The 20,572-nt window shown below is 34.6% G+C and overlaps 1 protein-coding gene across 1 annotated transcript in view; it reads right to left on the bottom strand.

Moving 5' to 3' along the window:
• LOC140137003 (uncharacterized) overlaps positions 1-18,185 on the bottom strand; it is a 66,636-nt gene extending 48,451 nt beyond the window's left edge. Inside the window, exon 1 of the mRNA XM_072158664.1 lies at positions 17,269-18,185. Within this exon, the coding sequence (XP_072014765.1) occupies positions 17,269-17,306 (38 nt within the window). The 5' untranslated portion in view covers positions 17,307-18,185. The remainder of the gene's footprint in view (positions 1-17,268) is intronic.
• Positions 18,186-20,572: the final 2,387 nt, after the last annotated feature.

Here is a 20,572-nt window from a genome sequence, read left to right as displayed (position 1 = left end):
TGCGGTCCATCGCTACGGTTAAAATTGGTGTATAACAAGGTTATACAATTTCTCCAATCTGTTTAGTTCTTATGTTGAAAGAGGTGCTTATGGCCTACATGTTGGAGTATAATACGGTTGAAGACGTGAAGAAGATTAAAGGATACATGAGGTCAAGACAAATAGAACATAGAGGTGAAAGAAGAAAATTCAATATACAAAATGAAAAAACCAGATCATGACGAACTTGACATGACTTATAGTCTCATGAATTGGGTAATGGTTATAATGCATGTAGGGTATTAAACATTCGTGACTATTGTGGCAGAATTGTACTATCTATAACGATGATGATTTGTGTCTGGCACTATAAATAACGAGTGCTTCCCCTTAAAATAGAGTTTCGCGTTCATTTTTGCAAAACGCAGCATTGCTAAAAATAGCCTAGCTGTTGAAACTAATAATGGAGTGCTAGGACTTCATGATGAATCGTGATGGGTCTTTTGTTATCAGATTCCGGCTCATCAGCGTTTCGTCTTCAGCATCATCTTCACTTTCATTATCAGAAAGAATCCCTGTACTTTTGACCTTGACACTTGAGACGAAAGTTTTGCAGCTTCCACTTTATATTAGGAAAAAAAGTTGTAGGTTTTAGACGAAAGTTCATAACTCGTGAGACTTCGCCCCTGTTGTTCGCTAGGTCGGTTGCCTACAGGGTTTCGGCTTCTTCCAAGTTCATATGGTGTCAATTAGGTATAGAGTTGCTGCTGTCTTTATTTCGTTGGGCAAAGATCCTGCTGAGAACGATTGTAGACTCATTATTTATTGTTTGACTACAGTTACCTTCCATACTTCATTAGCACGAATAGTACGTCTTACGAAGGCGTAGAAACTGGTCTCAGTTTTCATACAACAGGTATTTATAAATATTATGTTATAAAAATATTTTCTACTTTATAGACAGTCTATATGAATGGTCTCATTTTTTAGTTTCACCACTTGTCACACCACGAGTCAATGAGTCATTGGTAACACATCCTTCATCGTTTTATGGTACTTTTAAAATAAAATTATTACACAAATAACTATTGTCACCCGGGTATTGTCAGTATGTCAGTATTGTCAGATCACAGATATTGGAAGATTGTATGATTTTTTTATCATTGAGTAGTAGGTGGTCTATATTTTGACGCAAAAAATGGCGGTGGTGGTGGAACTAAAATATAGGCTTAGGTTAAGGGATCTAAAATGAGCGTTTATTGCGTTTCGATAGTATTTTTTGTGGCACATGAGAGCACCTCAGACCTATTGAATTGTATTCTGAATACGAAGCATGTCTTTCTGATATCAAATAATTTTCATTTTTTGAAAATCACAATATAATACAAATAATTTTTGATATATAACAGTCCTCGAAGTAAATTATATAAATCTAATGATATATTTTAAAGTGTATGTAGCAGGAGGAAAAAGCCGACAGTCAATTGAAAATTTTGACCTTTCATATTGAAGATATGGATTTTCCCCAAAAAGACCTAATTTTTGTGGTGTTTTGGGAAAAAAATCCATATCGTCAATACGAAAGGTCAAAATTTTCAATTGATCGTCGGCTTTTCAACCCACCTACATACACTTTAAGTATAAATCATCAGATTTATAAAGTTTACTTCAAAAATATCAATTTTAATGATTTGCCATAAAATGTGTATTAAATTGCGAATTTCAAAATTCAAAATTATTTGATATCAGAATGACATTCTTCGTATTCAGAATGCAATTCGATATGTCTGATGTGCTCTAATGTCCCAAAATAAATACTGTCCAAACGTTCAAAGGGGCTGTGCAATAATTATGTGTGTACCCCGGGTGGTGAATTCTCAAAGCGGTCTGCCAAAAATCGCTTGCCCCCCCTTTAGCCGTGCCAAAAAACCTTTCCCCTTTGACGTGCCAAAAACCATTGCCCCCCTTTGGCCGTGCCAAAATCTTTGCCCCCCCTTCACACACCAAGATTTTGGGGAACCCGCGTTTAAAAAAGTGCCAAGTATGGTATTATTGGTCAAAATGGAAGGGTTAGAAGAATGGACTAAAACAGTACTGACAAACCATATATATTTGGAAAGCTAAGATATAAAGCTATTTATCAAAAATGTAACATTTGATGACCTTTGACCTTGAATATGCTAATTAGCTCAATGTTCCCAAAAATGAGGGAAAAACAAGATTTTCAATCCAGTTCATTCAAAATCTATCTCCTCCATCTTTTAAGTTATAAGAATTCTACTTATCTAAATATTTAGTATAAACCTTTTCCAACAGAGCTATGAGTATGATGGGGTTTTTTTTAAATTTCCATCCGGAAGTATGAAAATTCAAAAGAACAGAAAATTCAATGATTTTTCTTAATATCTCCCCTCAGGGAGTAGGGAGGCCTATAAAAAAAAGACAGGATTGTGTAATAGGTCAATCTACACATTCTGTGCAAATTTCATGGAATTTGAATGATTGTTTATTGAGGAGATAGCTTTATTCCCAAAAATCCTTATTTTGAGAAAATCAACATTTTAGTTTAAAATGTGTAATTTTGCATAATTAAATAATTAGAATAAGAAATATTACATTTTTAATTATTGCTCTAGAAGTAACTTTAATTTTAGAAAGTATCTACAAAAATTAAAACTTTCAAATGAGTACATATCCCATTTCAAGAAATTCTTCACCAAGTGATTTTGTAAATTTAAAAAAATCACTAGGTGAAAAAACAATAGAAAACAAAAGAAAATGTAATATATTGTTTTTCTCGCGGGATTTGTATCACATGTGAAACAAAATTGATGATAACTTTTGAACCAAACATTGTATTTGAATGGGGTAAAAACCATTGCAGAGAGATGGAAATTCTCCTTTTTATTAACGTATAATCTCAAATTTGATGAAAAACAAACAAACAATAATACCACATTTAGCACCTTTAAAACCTTAAATGGTCTTATCATATAATGCGAGCGCAGCGAGCAGCAAGTTCGTACATTTTAGGGCGTTAGGCCTATTATAGAAACGATGCCCAAAATACTGTGCCAAAAATCGCTTGCCGCCCTTTCAACATGCCAAAAATCGCTTGCCCCCCCATTCGACCTGCCAAAAAATGCTTTCCCCCCTTTTTGGCCCGCCAAAAATCTTTGCCCCCCCCCCTATAATTCACCACCCAAGGGGTACACATAATTATTGCACCACCTCTAATAAACAATGATGATGAATATATTTAAATGGTGCGCCTGAAATAAAGTAGGTGGTAAATAACTGTACTCTCGGCTACTCAATCACACTCGTGGGCTGTATGAGAACAAAAGGTACCTCTCACTCAAGTAGGCGCTCTCACCATGTTCACGTGACTTTTGTTTGATCACTTGTTGATTGTTGCCTGTCTGGTAAAGCGTCAATACGCTGTCAGGTAATTTATTGATTTAATGGCGGAACCCGTTACGGTACCTCTCGATGAATGACTTGTCGGCAAATCAAATCGGCACAATTTCGCACAAACGAACAACGTAATCTATTGCTCCTCTACGAATATAGAAACTCTTTGGTTCATACTTTCGTGGCATTTAAAGATATGTCCAGTTCAGACCAAAAGGTAAGTAAGCAAGCTAGTAAGTAAGCTTGTAGCATACACTGAAATAGTCTGATATCATTCCATGGTTCAGCAAAAATAAGGGATTAAACCACCACTAATTTCAACAGGATCCATTTTATTGGCATTCATTACAGAAACGCATAATTATTAAATAACGCATCAAAAGTCCCATAGAAGCCAAGTAGTGGAACAGTACCTCATTGTGCATAAATCCATTTTGAAAGATAGGTGACAAATTGACAATGTTACTCGTAGGAAGCAGAGCTGCTTTTGACAAAGGTATTGTTAGTCCTCCAGAACTAGTATAAATCAAACGCCTTTTACTTTCAGTTGTCCTATCTCTTTGGATACCGATCCCAGATAAGCAGGTACCCAAACACCTACTTTCCTTTATCTTCTGCATATGATGATATCATCGTTTGATGATATGATGTCACTCTTGTCTGCTTGTTTTGTCGATTTTAATCTCTATTTCAATCTCTATGTCTTCTTTGTATTCAGCATGTTAGAAGACCGTTTGTTTGCTTGACATCGCAGTAGCAGGTCAATAACCCATCTCTACTACATAAAATAATGTGGTGTCGACACGACTCGTCGACTCATTGACTCTAGGACAACGAAATAAACTTAAACTCATCCCTGGAATCATTTTAAAGCCTCTTTCATATAATTTCCTCAGAGGAGACATTGAATATACATGTACTTGGTGACAGGGGATATATATATATACAACCCATGCAAACATGGCAAAGTAGCTCAAAGTCCTTTCCATTCAGAGCTGAAACAAGACATTTCCAGCTGATTATTGGTCGTCCAAAATGATGTACTTCGGGAAACCCATTATCTGCATGATTTCCCCACATTTCATTGTGTCTAACACAGTCATATGCTTTGGCATAGTCAATTAATACAGATACATGGGGAGCTCGTGTTTTCTGTTGTTTTTTTCAATGATGATATAGGGGGCTACCTTATTATTGACTATTTGATCCAGTTCCTTTCTTCTCTTTAAAATCGGCATGTGGTGAAATCTCTTCCTCTGGCTTTACCTACTAGTACCCCTACCCCTGCCCCATACTCCTGTCCGATTTTTCAAATTTTATAGTTCCTCCATATCTAAACTCTCTTGATGATGTCTGTGGGACATTCAATGTCTTGTCAGCTGCCTTAGCTTTCCCCACCTTCACGTCTTTTCCATTTTTAACTGGACAGATTAGTGATAGTGAATCAAATCAATCACATATCAATTTTTAAGCACTCTTTTTTAAAAGTCATAGTTCATTGAATTTAAAACCGTATGACAAAACAGGCGAAAATAGTAACTTTTTACACAAGATTTGCAATTTAAAGAGAATTAACCATTGGTCATTCTAGTGACTGTAGTATATGAACAATTTAAGTGTGCTTTTTCATTTAATAACATAAAATTTGAAAAATATTGTAAGGAATACTTGAGGTTTTGAATTTTAAAACCTACATTTTGGTAAAAAAAAAACGTGCTTGGATAGGTAGTTTTCAACAGATTCCACATTCGCCTTGCTATAAGGCCAAAAAAAAAATTGTTTGTTTTTTTATTTTAGATATTGCACTTGAAACTGACAATTTGAAGACTGGTAAATAAGTCAAAACACAGAGCACTTTACTGGTTTAACTCTTGAGATGGTTCTGCATGTTATACTGTTCATTTTCTTTACATTTTCTTTCTTTAAATTTATACTAACCACTGTTTTATACGATGTCCCATCGAATGCAAAAAAAAAAAAAGTGACGAAAAGTGTTTTTAGGGGGAAGTGTTAACTTTCGTTTGATTGGATGAAAGGAACACTTGAGGTTTTGACAAAAACCAATCAAAGAGGCCCATTTTTTAGCTAGAAGCTTCACAGCTCCTACATTGCTATGCACTCAACCGTGTAGTGTAATCAAAGACTGTGGTGGAGACATTCACTGGTTGTTGTTCTCTGCTTGGAAGCTCTTGGGACGAAAATGTGTGCTCAGGTGTGTCGAGGTGGATACTGTGCGCATGATGGTTTATAAGAGAATCGTTTTTGTATAGAAACCTTTCCATATGACCTCAAGGTGATACAAGGAATATAATTGCCCGGGTGATTCTTCGAAAACTTTTGTACGAGGATGTGCCACGCAGACTTTCGGATGCTGACTTTCTCTATATCTACAGTACTTTTTGCTGTTTTTGCAACCCATCAGTATACAAATTTCACACAAAAAAAACAAAACAAAAAAACATCAAAATTTTCCTTAATTTAGCGCATTGATCTCCACTGAAAACCCACCCATCAATATACCGAAATAGGACTCCAAAACTGTGACGCATCCCGTATACCATGTATACCTTCAAACAGGACGAAACCCCCGGTTACAGCGTAGATAGTGACGGCATTTTGCCGCCAAACGGCTCTAATTATCAGACTATATGTATGCCCCTGTTTGGTTGTAACATAATTAATTTCAAAAGCAAAACATTATTTAATTTTCATCTTTTGTCTTGAATAATAAATAGTTATCAAATTCATGTTACCTGATATTTTTGCACTATTTATAATGCTAATTTTTCTTCATTTTCATACTTTTTACTTACCGTATCTAATTAATCACAAATCATCAAATTAATTAATTTGATTTTAATGTTATTACTGTTGAACACTTGTTTCATGATTTAGCCATTTGTTCGTGTTATTTAAATCATTTATTATTTTTTTCTTTTAGTATTAAAACAAAATGGGCAGAAGTCTTTGCCACCTGCAAATATGCAAATTAGGCAAAATAAATAACGCCCTCCATATTCTAATGTAGTTATAAATAATGACACACATTTTTGTAGAAAAAATAGTCTGATATAAAATTGGATCGATTGAGCCCATATTTATTGGTCGAGCTATGAGTTTTAAAATATTGGACTCGACGTAAATATTTTAAAACTCATAGCTCGACCAATAAATATTGGGCGTAAAGCATCCAATTTTATCATTATTATGTTTTGGATCCAATATTTTTACACACTTGGATCCATCAAAACATAATAATGTACTGTGGTGACACATCCTTTGCGCTCATTTTTAGCGAAAAGGGACTCTTCCACCTTTCGAGGAATAAGGGTTAGTTTAGGAATAAGATTAATTAGCAAAAACAGTCGACGTTCATAGTTGGCTTCATGTGGGTATGAAACACGAAAATTTGTCCGATTTTGATGAAAAATGGTCTATAAATTTTCGACTTGATAGTTTTCTTAGTTTGCAATAGTCATAACCAAAGATCGATGTTTCGTTACCTAGGTAATTCAGTGAAACGGATAAATGGCCAAATCCATTCTATTGATTGTGAACTATCTGCTATATATTTAGCGTTCTGACTATCGGTCAAAAAATACTGTCCATGATATTGTAAACTATTCTTTTTTGAATTGCAATAGTACAAAACAGATAATTGAGCAATGTCATCAAAACAGAAGGATATTTTCTGTTTTGTCCGGTGTGGAGCCCAAATGCTGACCTTCGACCTATAGGGCTAAAGACATATAAGTCTTAGAAAGACTGAATAAGTCTTAGATACGTCATATATTTTCAGAATCCCTGTGACCAGACTCCAGAGGAATATTTTGGAATTGATTTTAAAAAATTTCACACATCTTAAGGGATCGGGAATGAGTGTTTTGAGCGTTTCGACAGTATTTTTTTGTGGGACATGAGAGCACATCAGACATATCGAATTGCATTCTGAATACGAAGAATGTCTTTCTGATAGCAAATAATTTTCATTTTTGAAAATTCACGATATAATACAAATGTTATGACAAATTATTTAAAAAATTTTATTTTTTACATTTTTTGATATGGCCATGCGTCGTGAACTCGCCGACTTTGCGTCACGATGCACCTTTTTTGGTATAAATTGTCATGGAAATCTATACACCCTATGATAGTAAAAGTATACATTTTTAGAAAGCTATTGGTCCAAGGAATCTAAAAATGGAATCAGAATTAGTGTAGGGTATAATGTGAAAAGAAATAATGTAAAAAATGCAAGCCCATTTTATATTTTTGATGAAGCTTACTTGGGGTACTGGTTTTCATTCATATGTACCCCCTGCATCAATTCTTAATGCAGTTTTGAACAGTTCAGACAATTAGCTTTCTAATGATATAGGGCTTTATGATAGTAAACCAATATGTATTTCAGAAAATGGCTGGTGGAATTTTATAACCGATTCAACCCATCAGTCTAGTACATTTTGAAAAATATTTTCTTAGGGTAACACCCTACACTAATTTCAAGCATTTTTGGATTCCTTGAGCCAAGAGCTTTACAAAAATGTATACTTTTGCTATCCTAGGGGGTATACTTTTAAAAATACAGCGATGGTATTTCTCTAGCAGTATATTGCGCTTGAAAATTTGGGTTTACTGTGCAGAGAATACGGACGAATTTGTATGTCATGTGACTTACCTGTGACTACCAGTCCTCTCATTTTCTTTTAAGAAAGTTAAGGTTTTAAAATGTTTACATGGACAACTAAGCTATCTGCAACAAGAAAACTGAACATTTCTTCAACCCTGAGGAAGCGGTTATTCTAGATAAGGAGGAGAAGTGGTTTGAGCGAGGAGTCAGAGAATCCATATGGGAGAGAGTGGAGGATCCCGCCATTAACAGAAAAGGGGACTCCGCTTCCAGTTGTCACGTGCATGGGACCCGGCGTTACGAGACATTCCTCGCCGTCTGACGTCACAACATCTGACGTCATCACAACATCTTCAATCAGATGCCTGACGAAGTCCGATGTTTTCGGACGCAACGTAGCAAAGTGAGTTGCAAATTAGTTCCAGTATTAGATTCAATTTACAAACTAATGTTTTGAACTACTGGATGAATAATCTACACCAAGATATAAGCTATCTTTTGATACCAAAGTTATAGTAATAAGGACACATTTGAAGTACTTAATTGCAAAATTTTACAATTGTGTGCACTTAAAATACAAACTACCCATAGAGTTTGTACATGAGTACGTGCACCGCTGCCCGTGCACCGCTGCCACCACCACCCTGACTTGGTCAATTGGATTGGGTGCCATTCTGCCAATGTTCAAGATATCTTAATAATGAAACTGTCCATAGTTACTAATCAATATCTTAGCCTTCATTTGATACCAAATTTACTGTCATACCTATATTTCTTCCAAAGATACACTCAAAAAACAAAATGATCACAGTGAAAAGTGTGACGCCACCACCCTTTTTGGGTGTTGAGTTCAAAACGCATGGTCCTATATAAATCGATAATAATTTCCTCGAAGTAAATTTTATAAATCTAATAATAAAAGCCGACGATCAATTGAAAAATTTAACCTTTCATATCGAAGATATGGATTTTTTTCCCCAAAAGACCTAATTTTTTTGGTGTTTTGGTAAAAAAAAATCCATATCTTCAATACGAAAGGTCAAAATTTTCAATTGATCGTCCGCTTTTCATCCCATCTACATACACATTAGACTTCTCCGTAGCCCACTTGCCCATTTTGCATACTCTGGCTATTACATTTAAACCAGGGTCGTAGCAAGGTTGTAAAATGTGGGGCGGCCATGACAAATGTGGGGCGGCCAAAATACAAATATATCACCAAATTGAAATAAAGATATAAAGAAAAACATAACAAATTTCTCAAAAAGTGGGGCGGCCATGGCATCCCTGGCTGCCCTGCTTGCTACGGCCCTGATTTAAACATAAAACTCTGATTTGTATTAATTTGTGTGCAATTGATAGATGTTCACATCTGATCTTTTCAGTCACCGTACTCCCTCTGTTTATTAGCTTCCCAAGTGAATTGTTCAGTATTAAAGTGAGCCATTATTCAAGATATGTTGCATTCAATAACATAAGTATACTTACTTTTACTGTCACTAATTATATAAACTCTTTATGACCATTTTACTATTAATTATAATACACATCAGTATAATTTTGAGCTCCAACAGGATGCGTTCATCATGATTAATAATAACACATTTTTATTTAAATCAAAATTCGACTATGGCATAGTCTACATACACATCAGATTTATAAAGTTTACTTCGAGTACTGTTAAATATCAAAAATATCAATTTTTAATCATTTGCCATAAAATGTGTATACTATTGGCCATGCGTTTTGAGTTGGGCCAGTAAATAGGTGGAGATGTTACATGCGCGCAACATTTTGGGGTTCATCTTTTTAATTTTCTCAGTTAATATGCAGCCCATGTAGTTAAATTTGGTGTCAAATTAAAGCTTGTGATGAGACCAATACAGTAAACCAGAAACCTTTAAAAAGTTGTAAAAAGTTATTAACATTTGAATAATTTGCATCTAATTAGCATAATGTGCGGGGTGGAGGAGGATCAGGAGGAGCAAATTTAATAAAAGTGACCCCCCAGGGGTCATATGATGCAAGAGGTCCATTTCTTTTTTCACCTTATTACAATTCACTTTAAACTGCATACTATAACACCATACAATCATATTCCAGGTAATTTAATTTGCTTTGAGAAATTGAGAAGCAATTTTGCATATTTTATTTTCCGTTCGGGTTACACATTGAAGTCAATGGGAAAATATGCCTTGAAAGAGGCTGGCGCAAAATCATTTTAATTTTATTGAACCCTATGATGTTATATGTGTATTTAAAGCTCTGACTGAGAGGAATTCAAATATGGAACTTTTAAATATGTGGGGTGAAGCTGACTTTTTTTTTAATTTGTCAAATTTTACATTTTTTCCCTAACATATTTAGTATTTTCAGTTTCATAACTCCTTAGTGTTACACCCTATGTCATTTTAAAGTGCATTTTTGGATTCCTTGGTTCATTTGCAGCCAGAAAATGTATACTTTTATATATGTTGGGTATAATATGTGAAAGATATTCATATCTAAACGAAAAACATGCAATGTTCATTCATCTCGCGAAAACATGTAACGCATTACCGGCCCAACTCAAAACGCATGGCCTATTACATTGCGAATTTAAAAAAAAAAATCAAAATTATTTGATATCATAAGGACATTCTTCGTATTCAGAATGCAATTCGATATGTCTGATGTGCTCTAATGTCCCACAATAAATACTGTCCAAACAGGAGTAAGGACACGACGTCACGTGCCTATACATAACATAGGCTATACAAGACATTTTACACACATGTCTCTAATGCATGACAGGTCTAAAATGTAAGACATGTCATTTGAAGCCAGTTCAATGAGACACGTTTTAATTTTGAGTTTTCTGCTTAGCCATGATCTTGCCCGAAGACAAACCCCAGGAGACAAACTTCTCAAATTGTCTTGTCTTGTCTTCAGACACGTGTGTAATGTTTTTAATTGCTGACAACATGTCTAATTTGCAAAACTAATGGTAAAAGCTTACAAAGATGTTATGTACAATTCAATGAGTTCAGGAAAATCCTTTCTGTCATAAGCAGATGTATATTTGCGTACATTACACCAAGTTTGAACTTACTTCATGTAGTTAATGTGCTCTACACAGTATGAATTTGATAGAACCTAATTTTAAGGTCTCTTACATAAAGTCAATTCACTAACTCGCTCAAGTGGCTTCCCGCTGTAAAGAATCAAGTCAATTTGAAAATCTGTCTAGGATTCTGACTCGGATTCGAAAATGGTGGTTTGATTTTGGCCGTAAGGTCATTATGGGTCATTATTCATCTAATATTTATGAAAACAAAAGGGGGCCCATGCCCTACATTTTTATATGTATTTGTGTTAAACTCGAAATGTGACTCTAAAGTTCAAATAAAAGGTTAACTTTTGATTTCGTTCAATTTTTGTGTTGAATTTATAAATAAATATTAGATTATAATAGAATGAGGAGATTCTATCACATTGTAGCAAATGCTTTGTAACAAGTAATGTAATAATAAATGTTTAAAATTAAATATGTTTACAATAATATATTAGTTGGCCGTGTGTGTGCCGGGGGAGGAGGGTGCCGAGGGTGGGTGACCTACAGGTCTTATTCGATGGCACGTGAAAATCGCTACTTTAAAGAAGCACCCGAGAGCCATAAACTCATGATGGAACTAGCAAATAATTTGTTAAGTCCCTATTCGGTATTAGACAAAAAATGGTTTCAATATTGACACGCAATATTTAATTCTATTCATTTAGCTTCGAGTAGCAAATTGGCTTTAAAAACAGCATGGTCATCTTCAATTGAATATAGTCCATGCCGACTTCATATATTTTGAGGATCGTTGAATTTTTGTCAAGAGTAGGCCTATTTGGGAAATCCTTCCCCTGGTATTATCATGATTATCATTATGTAATGGCACTGACCTATATAAACCTGACTTGCAGCATGCTTGCAGTGATTAAAAATCCTGTACCGCAGGATCTTTTCCTACATTTGTTTTTAAAAAGATAAAAAACAAGTTGCAAAGGTTTGTTAAATCATTTGTATTTAGTATCATATAAATCGATTGTTTTCATAATTTGTTTATATCATGTTCAGGCCTACATAATATAGTATTCATTTTAACCTTTAGTCCCGCGTTTATAGCCGTGTTATGGTTAAATATTTCAAATAAAACAGGTTGCATGTTGGCTAACACCTGGACGCAATTCGTATCACATGCTGGCTCGGCACTCTTGCTATCTTCCAATTAACCCGGACAACTTCCGAATCACACAAGCACAAAATAATGAACATTGCTTTATATACAATTTTGTTCAAAAGGTGCCTGTTCCTCTTTTTTTAAATCCATGGGCAACTAGGTGTACATGCGATATGGTATGTCCTGTACGTTTCAGAAAGTGGGTAATTATACTAATAAAATATTGAAGAAAGAATTAAGTTCTACACTCTAAATTACAAGGATTTAAAAATAAATCCTTAAAGTTGCAATTTTTTAGGGACCAATCAATTTTAGATTAAAAATTAATCTGACAGAATTTTAAATTTAAATTTAATTTTAAATCTTAAAGATTTGATTTCAAATCTATTACTTGATTGGCACCTTATCACAATCCCTAAAGGATAAACCCTTGAAATTTGGAGTATATGCCGCTTTAGATTTAATAGGGCCTAGCGCCTATAAAAATGTTTCAAGCATAAATATAGCCTCTTCCGAATCACATCCGCCGATTCCAGTGCATTCACAGTACAAGTCAATGAAAATCACTTCCAACTTTCTCCAACACCCTACGCGTGTTATTAATGAGGTCATTTGACACCCTATTAGCGATAATTGTCTAACAATAATCGTAAATGGAGCAACCTGCATAGGGGAGATTAACAATGGCATTATAATGACGGGTTGCACTTTGCTAGGGGTACCTATTTTATCATCAAGATTTGACATAGGAGCGATATAGGGTAACACCGCCCCGTGTTATGTACCACAGAAGGTCATCACAGGGAAGGGCCAGGGTGTGATCTGGTCATTTTAGCTAGAACCAGATACTACATAAATTATTCGCTAAACAAACCTATTACATCGGGGAAAAAATTCTGATTTTTACTGTTTAAAACAGTAAAAATCAGAATTTTTTCCCCGATGTTAGGTTTGTTACCTCATACCATGCCAATAAGTATTTTGAAAGGATTCCTTTCGCAGAGTGACTTTGTAGTGAACCATTTCACATCAAGGGTCCAGTGAATGCAAATGTCACACAATCATGGCATTGATGAAACACCTTCAATCACAATAATTGTTTTTCTTCAGCTGGAGCTTCCCCATGATTTTGGCACCTTTTTTCTGTTTTGGTAATGTGCTTCACACACACACGTGTTGTCTTTCGCTTTCATTGTCTGGCTTATTTTACAAAGGTACATATTTTATCAACCAGCGTGATAAACCATGTCATCAGTACGTACCAATAGCCCTGCTGACTATTTTGTTAATACTATAAGTTTTAGGTTCGTTCCTAAACACGAACTTTCATGCTGCTATAACTATACAAATCAAACATTGGATACTTCATTTGATATCGTGGAATTTTAAAACCCTAAATCATAATGTTATTTTGATAATACTTAAATTTCATGGCTCTTACGTGCACACCAGATGTCCACAGAAAAGCGGTGGCCTGTGTAAATGTAAGCTCCGTTCAGAATACCATAGTCGAGAAAACATTTAATTGGTGTTAATTAGTGCAAATTCCCTACTTGTTATATAAGCATAAGTTAACCGGTCATGGGTGCTGGTAGAAGTGAAATAGTAATCCACAATGCTGGTCCATATGGTTCCAGGAAATAGACCTACTTGTTGTATGTTAAATTAATTTTAAATGTTACTTTACCCAGCAAAACAAAACATTTTAATAATATTAATTGTCGGGTTATATAAAGGTCAAGAAAACGTTTTATAACGTTTTGTTTAAAAACGCACTACACCAATATGTTTAAAAGGTTTTCAAAATGTTTATTTTAAAATATTTTTGGGAAACATTTTTGGCCAAGTATTTTGCCAACATTTAAATAACATTTATCTAAAATATTTGCAGTAAGTTACCAAATAATGTTTTTGAATGTTATGAAAATGTTTTGTACCCTTTAAATAACCAGACGAAAACCTTTACTAAATCGAACCTTTTGCGAATGATTTCCAAAACGTTTTGTTTGACAAGCTTGACGATCAAACTTCTAAATCTCAGATGTAGCCCTATTTATTCAGAGAAAATACATTTTCCGAGAGGTCTACCAATTCATACCAGGCTAGTATTATTACTCGTATCTTATTTTGTGTACAAGATTTAATATATTTGAACTCTTTATTCAGGCTTGCTTTTGTGGTTCATTCGTTACTATTGGACTGGCCACTAGACTGGCAGTATGAGTGCGGATACAGTGATATTTTATAGTGTTACATAACTAATTCCGTTATTTATAGTGTTTCATCATAAACCTGTCAAAACTATTAAAAAGGCCTAGTCCTGTTAATTTTGTCAATTGTGTTCATGACTGGGTTGACCATATAGACCCTGGATGACTGGAAAAGTTTACATACGAACAATCGAACATGACTGATCCTTGACACATGTTTTAATCATAATCAACATCAAGATCCAGTTGGCCAGACAGCATTAAGACATTATGTAACATTGGATAAAATATTTGACGCAATATGTCGCAATCACAGAGAACCTGCAACATTTTCAGTACACGTGGACTTTGCTGCTGAGTTGACACATATACATGTGCTACATTTATGATGGCTGACATGATGAACATTTAATGCCCCCCCCCCTATTATTTTCTTTGATTAAAAATAGTAGGCTTGCACTTTTAATTGCCAAAGTTTGAGACGGTTTATTTATTTTTTGGTTAGGTATTTTACTCTTTAGGTCGAAAACAATTACTGTTACTCCCGCCTTAATTTCTGGAAGTTGTCACATTTTAATTTCTTTTTTTTCTTTTTAGATTTTTCAAAAAAATTAAGACTTTGGAATGCTTTCCTAAATATGTGTAGGCCTCCACATTTTAATTAGAGAACAAAAAAAACTTCCCTCCTTTCCTCAAGCACTCTTGCTTTTATTGTTAACATTATTGTTTTTTATATTATTATTTAATATTATTATTATTATTATTATTATTGTTGTTGTTGTTGTTGTTGTTGTTGTTGTTGTTGTTGTTGTTGTTGTTGTTGTTGTTGTTGTCATTATTATTATTGTTATTATTATTAGTATTATTATTATTATTATTATTATTATTATTATTATTATTATTATTATGTATTAGGTTATTATTATTATTACTCTTACACTCTAAATAAAAAATAGTAAACAACTCAATGTTAAGTAAAAAAAAAAGTGAACAGCGCAACAAAACGATTCAAATGGAACTCAATATTGATTAGATTTTTACTCAATCATTAAATATGAATACAATTTAATCAACACTGAGCTCAATTTATTCATTTTGTTGCTCTGTTTCATTTTTACTCAACTTATAATAATCAATAAATTATTTGCAATGTAGGCCTATGTAGGCCTATAGGCCTACCTTCTGAACCTTAAAACCCCACTGAAATTAATTAATTAATACAACTGATGATATCCAGGCTGACATCCCGGGGCTGACATATGTATATATTTGCTTTAAATCGAGATTTGTATTTATTTCTGATCATAGAAAGTAGTAAAATATTTTATGCTTGATTTCAATGCTGTTTTACCAGATAAAATACTAACTTTTCGTGTCCCAATTCTGCACAGTACTAAATACACCTGACTGGCCATAAATTATCGAGTCAAAAGGGTTGCCAAAGGTTTAAATGGTTCAGTTTTAGTGCCACGGAACTCTGCAAGGGAGTCTGTAAATCATCCGAAAGCAAGAAAATATTATGTCACACATTGTCTGGATTGAAACATAGCGATACAAGGTGTATACGTGTAACATACCATGCCATTTATTTGGTATTTTAATGGAAAAATATAGGCCTAAATGTACAATAAGGATCATTTTATGCGAAACTTCGTTGCCAAATGTTGAATATAATTTCAAAACAAAGTAAATGATCTAAAACCCTAAACCACTAATAATGCGTAATTGTATTTCATATCATGAGCTAATATTAAACCACAACGTAATTCAATGTCAAAGACTTCTGTATGCCAAGCCCTGCCCAAACCCGAACCCATTTTCCTGGGTCGTATTGTGACATGTTTGATATCATTAATATGAGATAAAACCCGGTATAGAGTAGCGATGTCTTCGGGTCATCGACTTTTGGGGAACCCTCTCCTCTGGTTAATACCATATGTTTTTAAATCGTAAGTTATCAATTCAGAATCCCCAGTTATCTGGTGCTGGTGGAGTCGAATAACATGCTCACACCAGACTACAATACTAGTTATATTACTAGCTTTTTACTGGCATATTATTTTGTCCATAATTTCTACGACAGGTAAACCAAAACATTCTTCTATAAAATGATTCCACTCTCGGGAAGCACTTTGGCGTTTTGCACGAGTCAGCAAAATTCCTTGTAGTACATGTAGTGAACTTATATAATAAAGTTTAAAACAAATACATGTACTTGCTACCCAATTTCAACTTGCACAAAGTTCAATTACATGTACAGTGTTGATGAGCGAAATAACCAATGATAACTTTCAGGCATATCATCAAGACATCAACACAACGAACAGACAAATCATCCACGTGGTCTTCATTTCTTTCATTGCAGACAAAAACGTGTTCTCTTTTGCCGATGTCAATGAATGTTTAATGTTTTCCTTTTAAAAAGTTTTTTGGAAAAAAACCCATTCGTCCCCCAATTGCTGATACATGTACATGATGCACATGACCAATGCAAGCAATGATCAAGTCATGAAGTGAACACCTTCCATCACTGTTCATGACCTTTAAGGTTAATTAAACTTCCAATAACTGTGATTCATGATCTTGGCGCTGACCTATCTTCAAGAGTCTTCTCCACGTGTTTATTTACCTATTGACTACAGTTATACACATGTCTTACGAAGTTTAGATAACATTAATCTATCATCATTCTAAACGTGTCTGACTCTGACCTTTACTCTTCAAGTCATACATACTTTCATAATGTACAAGTCCATTAACAAGTTGGGCATTAAAATTGATTTACTTGACAAGTTTATGAATTCATGATATAATAAAACCGACGACTTACCACCACCACCAATTCTTTTTGGTCCTCGTGAAATACATTGTGTCTCTCCTGCTGCATACTATATATCCACCACGGTAAGGTCCATTCAAATCAGTTGCTGCCAATTGCAGATTTATAATCACAAGTTGGTCCTTCAAAGACTCCAAAGCTCTCCAACAAATAATATATATCCCGGCAATTAGTAACGATATATTCAATAATGCAATATTTCAATTCTACTGCAACTACCAGGGACAACAGATGCTTCGGTTTTCACGCCATCAGTATAGCCATATCTCCTCAATCCTCCTGTTCGTTACAGCATTAACATAGAATTAAAGCAAAATATCACTCTGCTACCAGATTCTGCTTGGGCACTTACAGGAGCTAGTGGTATAATCTTTGCTTATTAGGACTCCTGAAGGAAATTTTATCGATGTTCAATTTGACACGTGTGTCCGGCTGAGCACACGAGTACCTTACCCAGTTCAGTCTATGCGCTGCAACTGTCTCAGCTCACACTCAACTCAGCTCACTGCTTGCTCGCCGTTGGAGTACATGAATTCCTGTTTTTGCCCCAGGCATATAAAATATCACTGTTATTCCAAATTTGATGGTTTACTACTTACAAGACGGCTAATTGTACGTGTATATTTTCCTTTACATTATTTTCAGTCTCGACATAATATTCCTTCTCCATATACCGGCTTTTAGCGGCGGCGATGCGTATTTCTCTCTTTGGCAACAGCCCAGATTTTTACCATTTCATGCATTGCAAAACCAATCGGCACACGCGCCAAACTAAAACGCTCCAGACTGTCGATTTTTTCTTCCAATTTATTTTTTCCCAGGGATGACCTACGCTGTTTCTACGAAGAATATCTGAAAGTTATCACCGTAGGTCGTAGCCCAAACTCGGTCGACAGATTAACCAATGAAAATTCTTGGCACATGTAATACGTCATCAAAAGGAAGAAAAAGTTAACCCACGTGATTGGCAGAATACATGCAAGTATCAAACCAAATGGGGTGTGTTTTCCCGGTGTGTTTTACAATAGTTATGATTTTAATTAATCAATTAATAAAAGCGGAAGGTGACCGCCGGATTGATTTGATTATTATGACATAATAATGACAAGAATCTGAACTTCCTGTTTAATGAATGTTTTTATTATTAACACCATGGCGAACTTCACATATTAGGTGGTTAAAGTGTGATACAGGTTTGATACCCTGGTTTTTGGTTTTACATGCATAAATAACATATTTTATAGCAGATATAGTAATTAATCTCAAACTACAATTTGAATGAGATAATAATCCTAAGAAAATATTGATGCATATAAGTATTCTTGTTTTTTAGGCCCTATATATTGTTGTTGAAAATAAATCCATCGTATACATTTCAGGAAGTGACAGATTTTTAGGAATTGACATCGTGATTATCTGTCAAAAATTCCCGGCAAGTATCAGTGGGGCAATTGCACCGTGACATACGATTTCCCTTTTTTGACCTCTTGAATTAATGGTACCATAGGAACTGGTTTAGCGGTTTTCAAGGCAGCAACCCAGAAAGCGACACATAATTTCTGGAAAATAAAACATCATTTCAGAACCAGTTACCGTTTCTTTTGTGCAGGTTTAAAATTAAATCCATTTCTAGGCCCATTGAATTGATTTTCTTAAACACTTGAGAAATGTCCTGCAATCTTCTCAGCCGTGTGATATGACACGAAATAACACGGTTCAGCGCGCGCGGGTTGACGTACGCATATTCGTTATTTGAACCAATGGCGGGATCGCATAGCAATAACGGGACCCGGGTAACGGGACTGATCGATTCTAAGCTACAGGTAAAATTATAATTTATTTGATTCGAATCTGGTATACTTATGATATTTTTTTTATTTGAATTGAAGACAAGTGTTTAAGAATGAGAATAAAGTTATTGTTTTTATGGCTGTCGAAAGATAAAAAACGGGTTTTTTTTGCCGCTGTCGTGCATATCGTTAACACGGGCGACGTCATTATATTTTATAATGAAGTCGCCCATGTAATATGACGCGATAGATGCACGCGGCTAAAATAATACCTTTTAGTAGGCTTTATCATGATTATTCTCTAATTATCCTAAGAGAATAATGAATATGATTGTTCTTATTGTTTACGTATTATTGGAGAAAATAATTGCATCGTATTGTTGCTACCCAAGTGGTGATATTTCAAGTGATAGATTTTTAGGAATTGCATGGGCTCTGGTAGCAACGTTTGGACAGTATTTTTGTGGGACATGAGAGCACATCAAACATATATCGAATTGCATTCTGAACACGAGGAATGTCCTTCTGATGACAAAATGTTTACCTTCAATATGAAAGGTCAAAATTGTTTATTTGATATTAGGCTTTTCATCTCAGCTACATACACTTTAAGTACATATCATTAGATTCATAAAGTTTACTTCGGAAAAAAATTTTAACATTTACAATTTTAATCATTTGTCATAAAATTTGTAGTATATCGCGAATTTAAATCATTATTTTTGATATCAGAAGGACATTCCTCGTATTATGCAATTTAATATGTCCGGTGTACTTTCAGTTCCCATAAAAATACTATGAAAACGTTAATATCCGATTCCTTAATCGTGAATACTTGTCAAAATGTTCCGCCAAGTATCAGTGGGGCAATTGCACCGTGACATACGATTTCCCTTTTTTGACCTCTTGAATTAATGGTACCATAGGAACTGGTTAAAATGGTTTTCAAGTCAGCAATCCAGAAAGCGACACATTATTTCGACTAAGTTTTCTGGAAAATAAAAACGTAATTTCAGGAAACAGTGTTATTGTTTCTATTGCGCAGGTTATCTAAGTAGTTACCATGTTATACAACCTTCATTAACCCTAGAACTACCGAGCCATATTTTGTAACACGGACTACGAAGAGGGGTGTTTCTGCACCCCCCCCCCCCAATTTTCAATTATAAACGTCATATATACCGTAATTATACCGTTATATTTGGTACCAATGGATATCTTTGAGTCCCCTCTATCCATGCAGTGATACCAAAATAGGTACGACGTCATAATGTGAGGTTCCTCACCCCCCCGGTCTAAAACTTTAATCACTAAAATGAGCACAAAGGATGGATCTACGCCAAGCAAACACAACACCTTTTCGACATCATTCGCAAAGGGTTAGAAAAGCGTTTAAATGTCGGGTTGTATAAAGGACATATAAAGGGTATGAAACGTTTTCATAACATTCAAAAACATTTATTGATAACCTCATACTGCAAATATTCTAATATAATGTTATTTAA

The sequence above is a fragment of the Amphiura filiformis genome, chromosome 17, assembly GCF_039555335.1.
Source record: "Amphiura filiformis chromosome 17, Afil_fr2py, whole genome shotgun sequence".
Classification (NCBI taxonomy): Eukaryota; Metazoa; Echinodermata; class Ophiuroidea; order Amphilepidida; family Amphiuridae; genus Amphiura; species Amphiura filiformis.
This window is presented reverse-complemented; position numbering and strand designations above follow the sequence as displayed.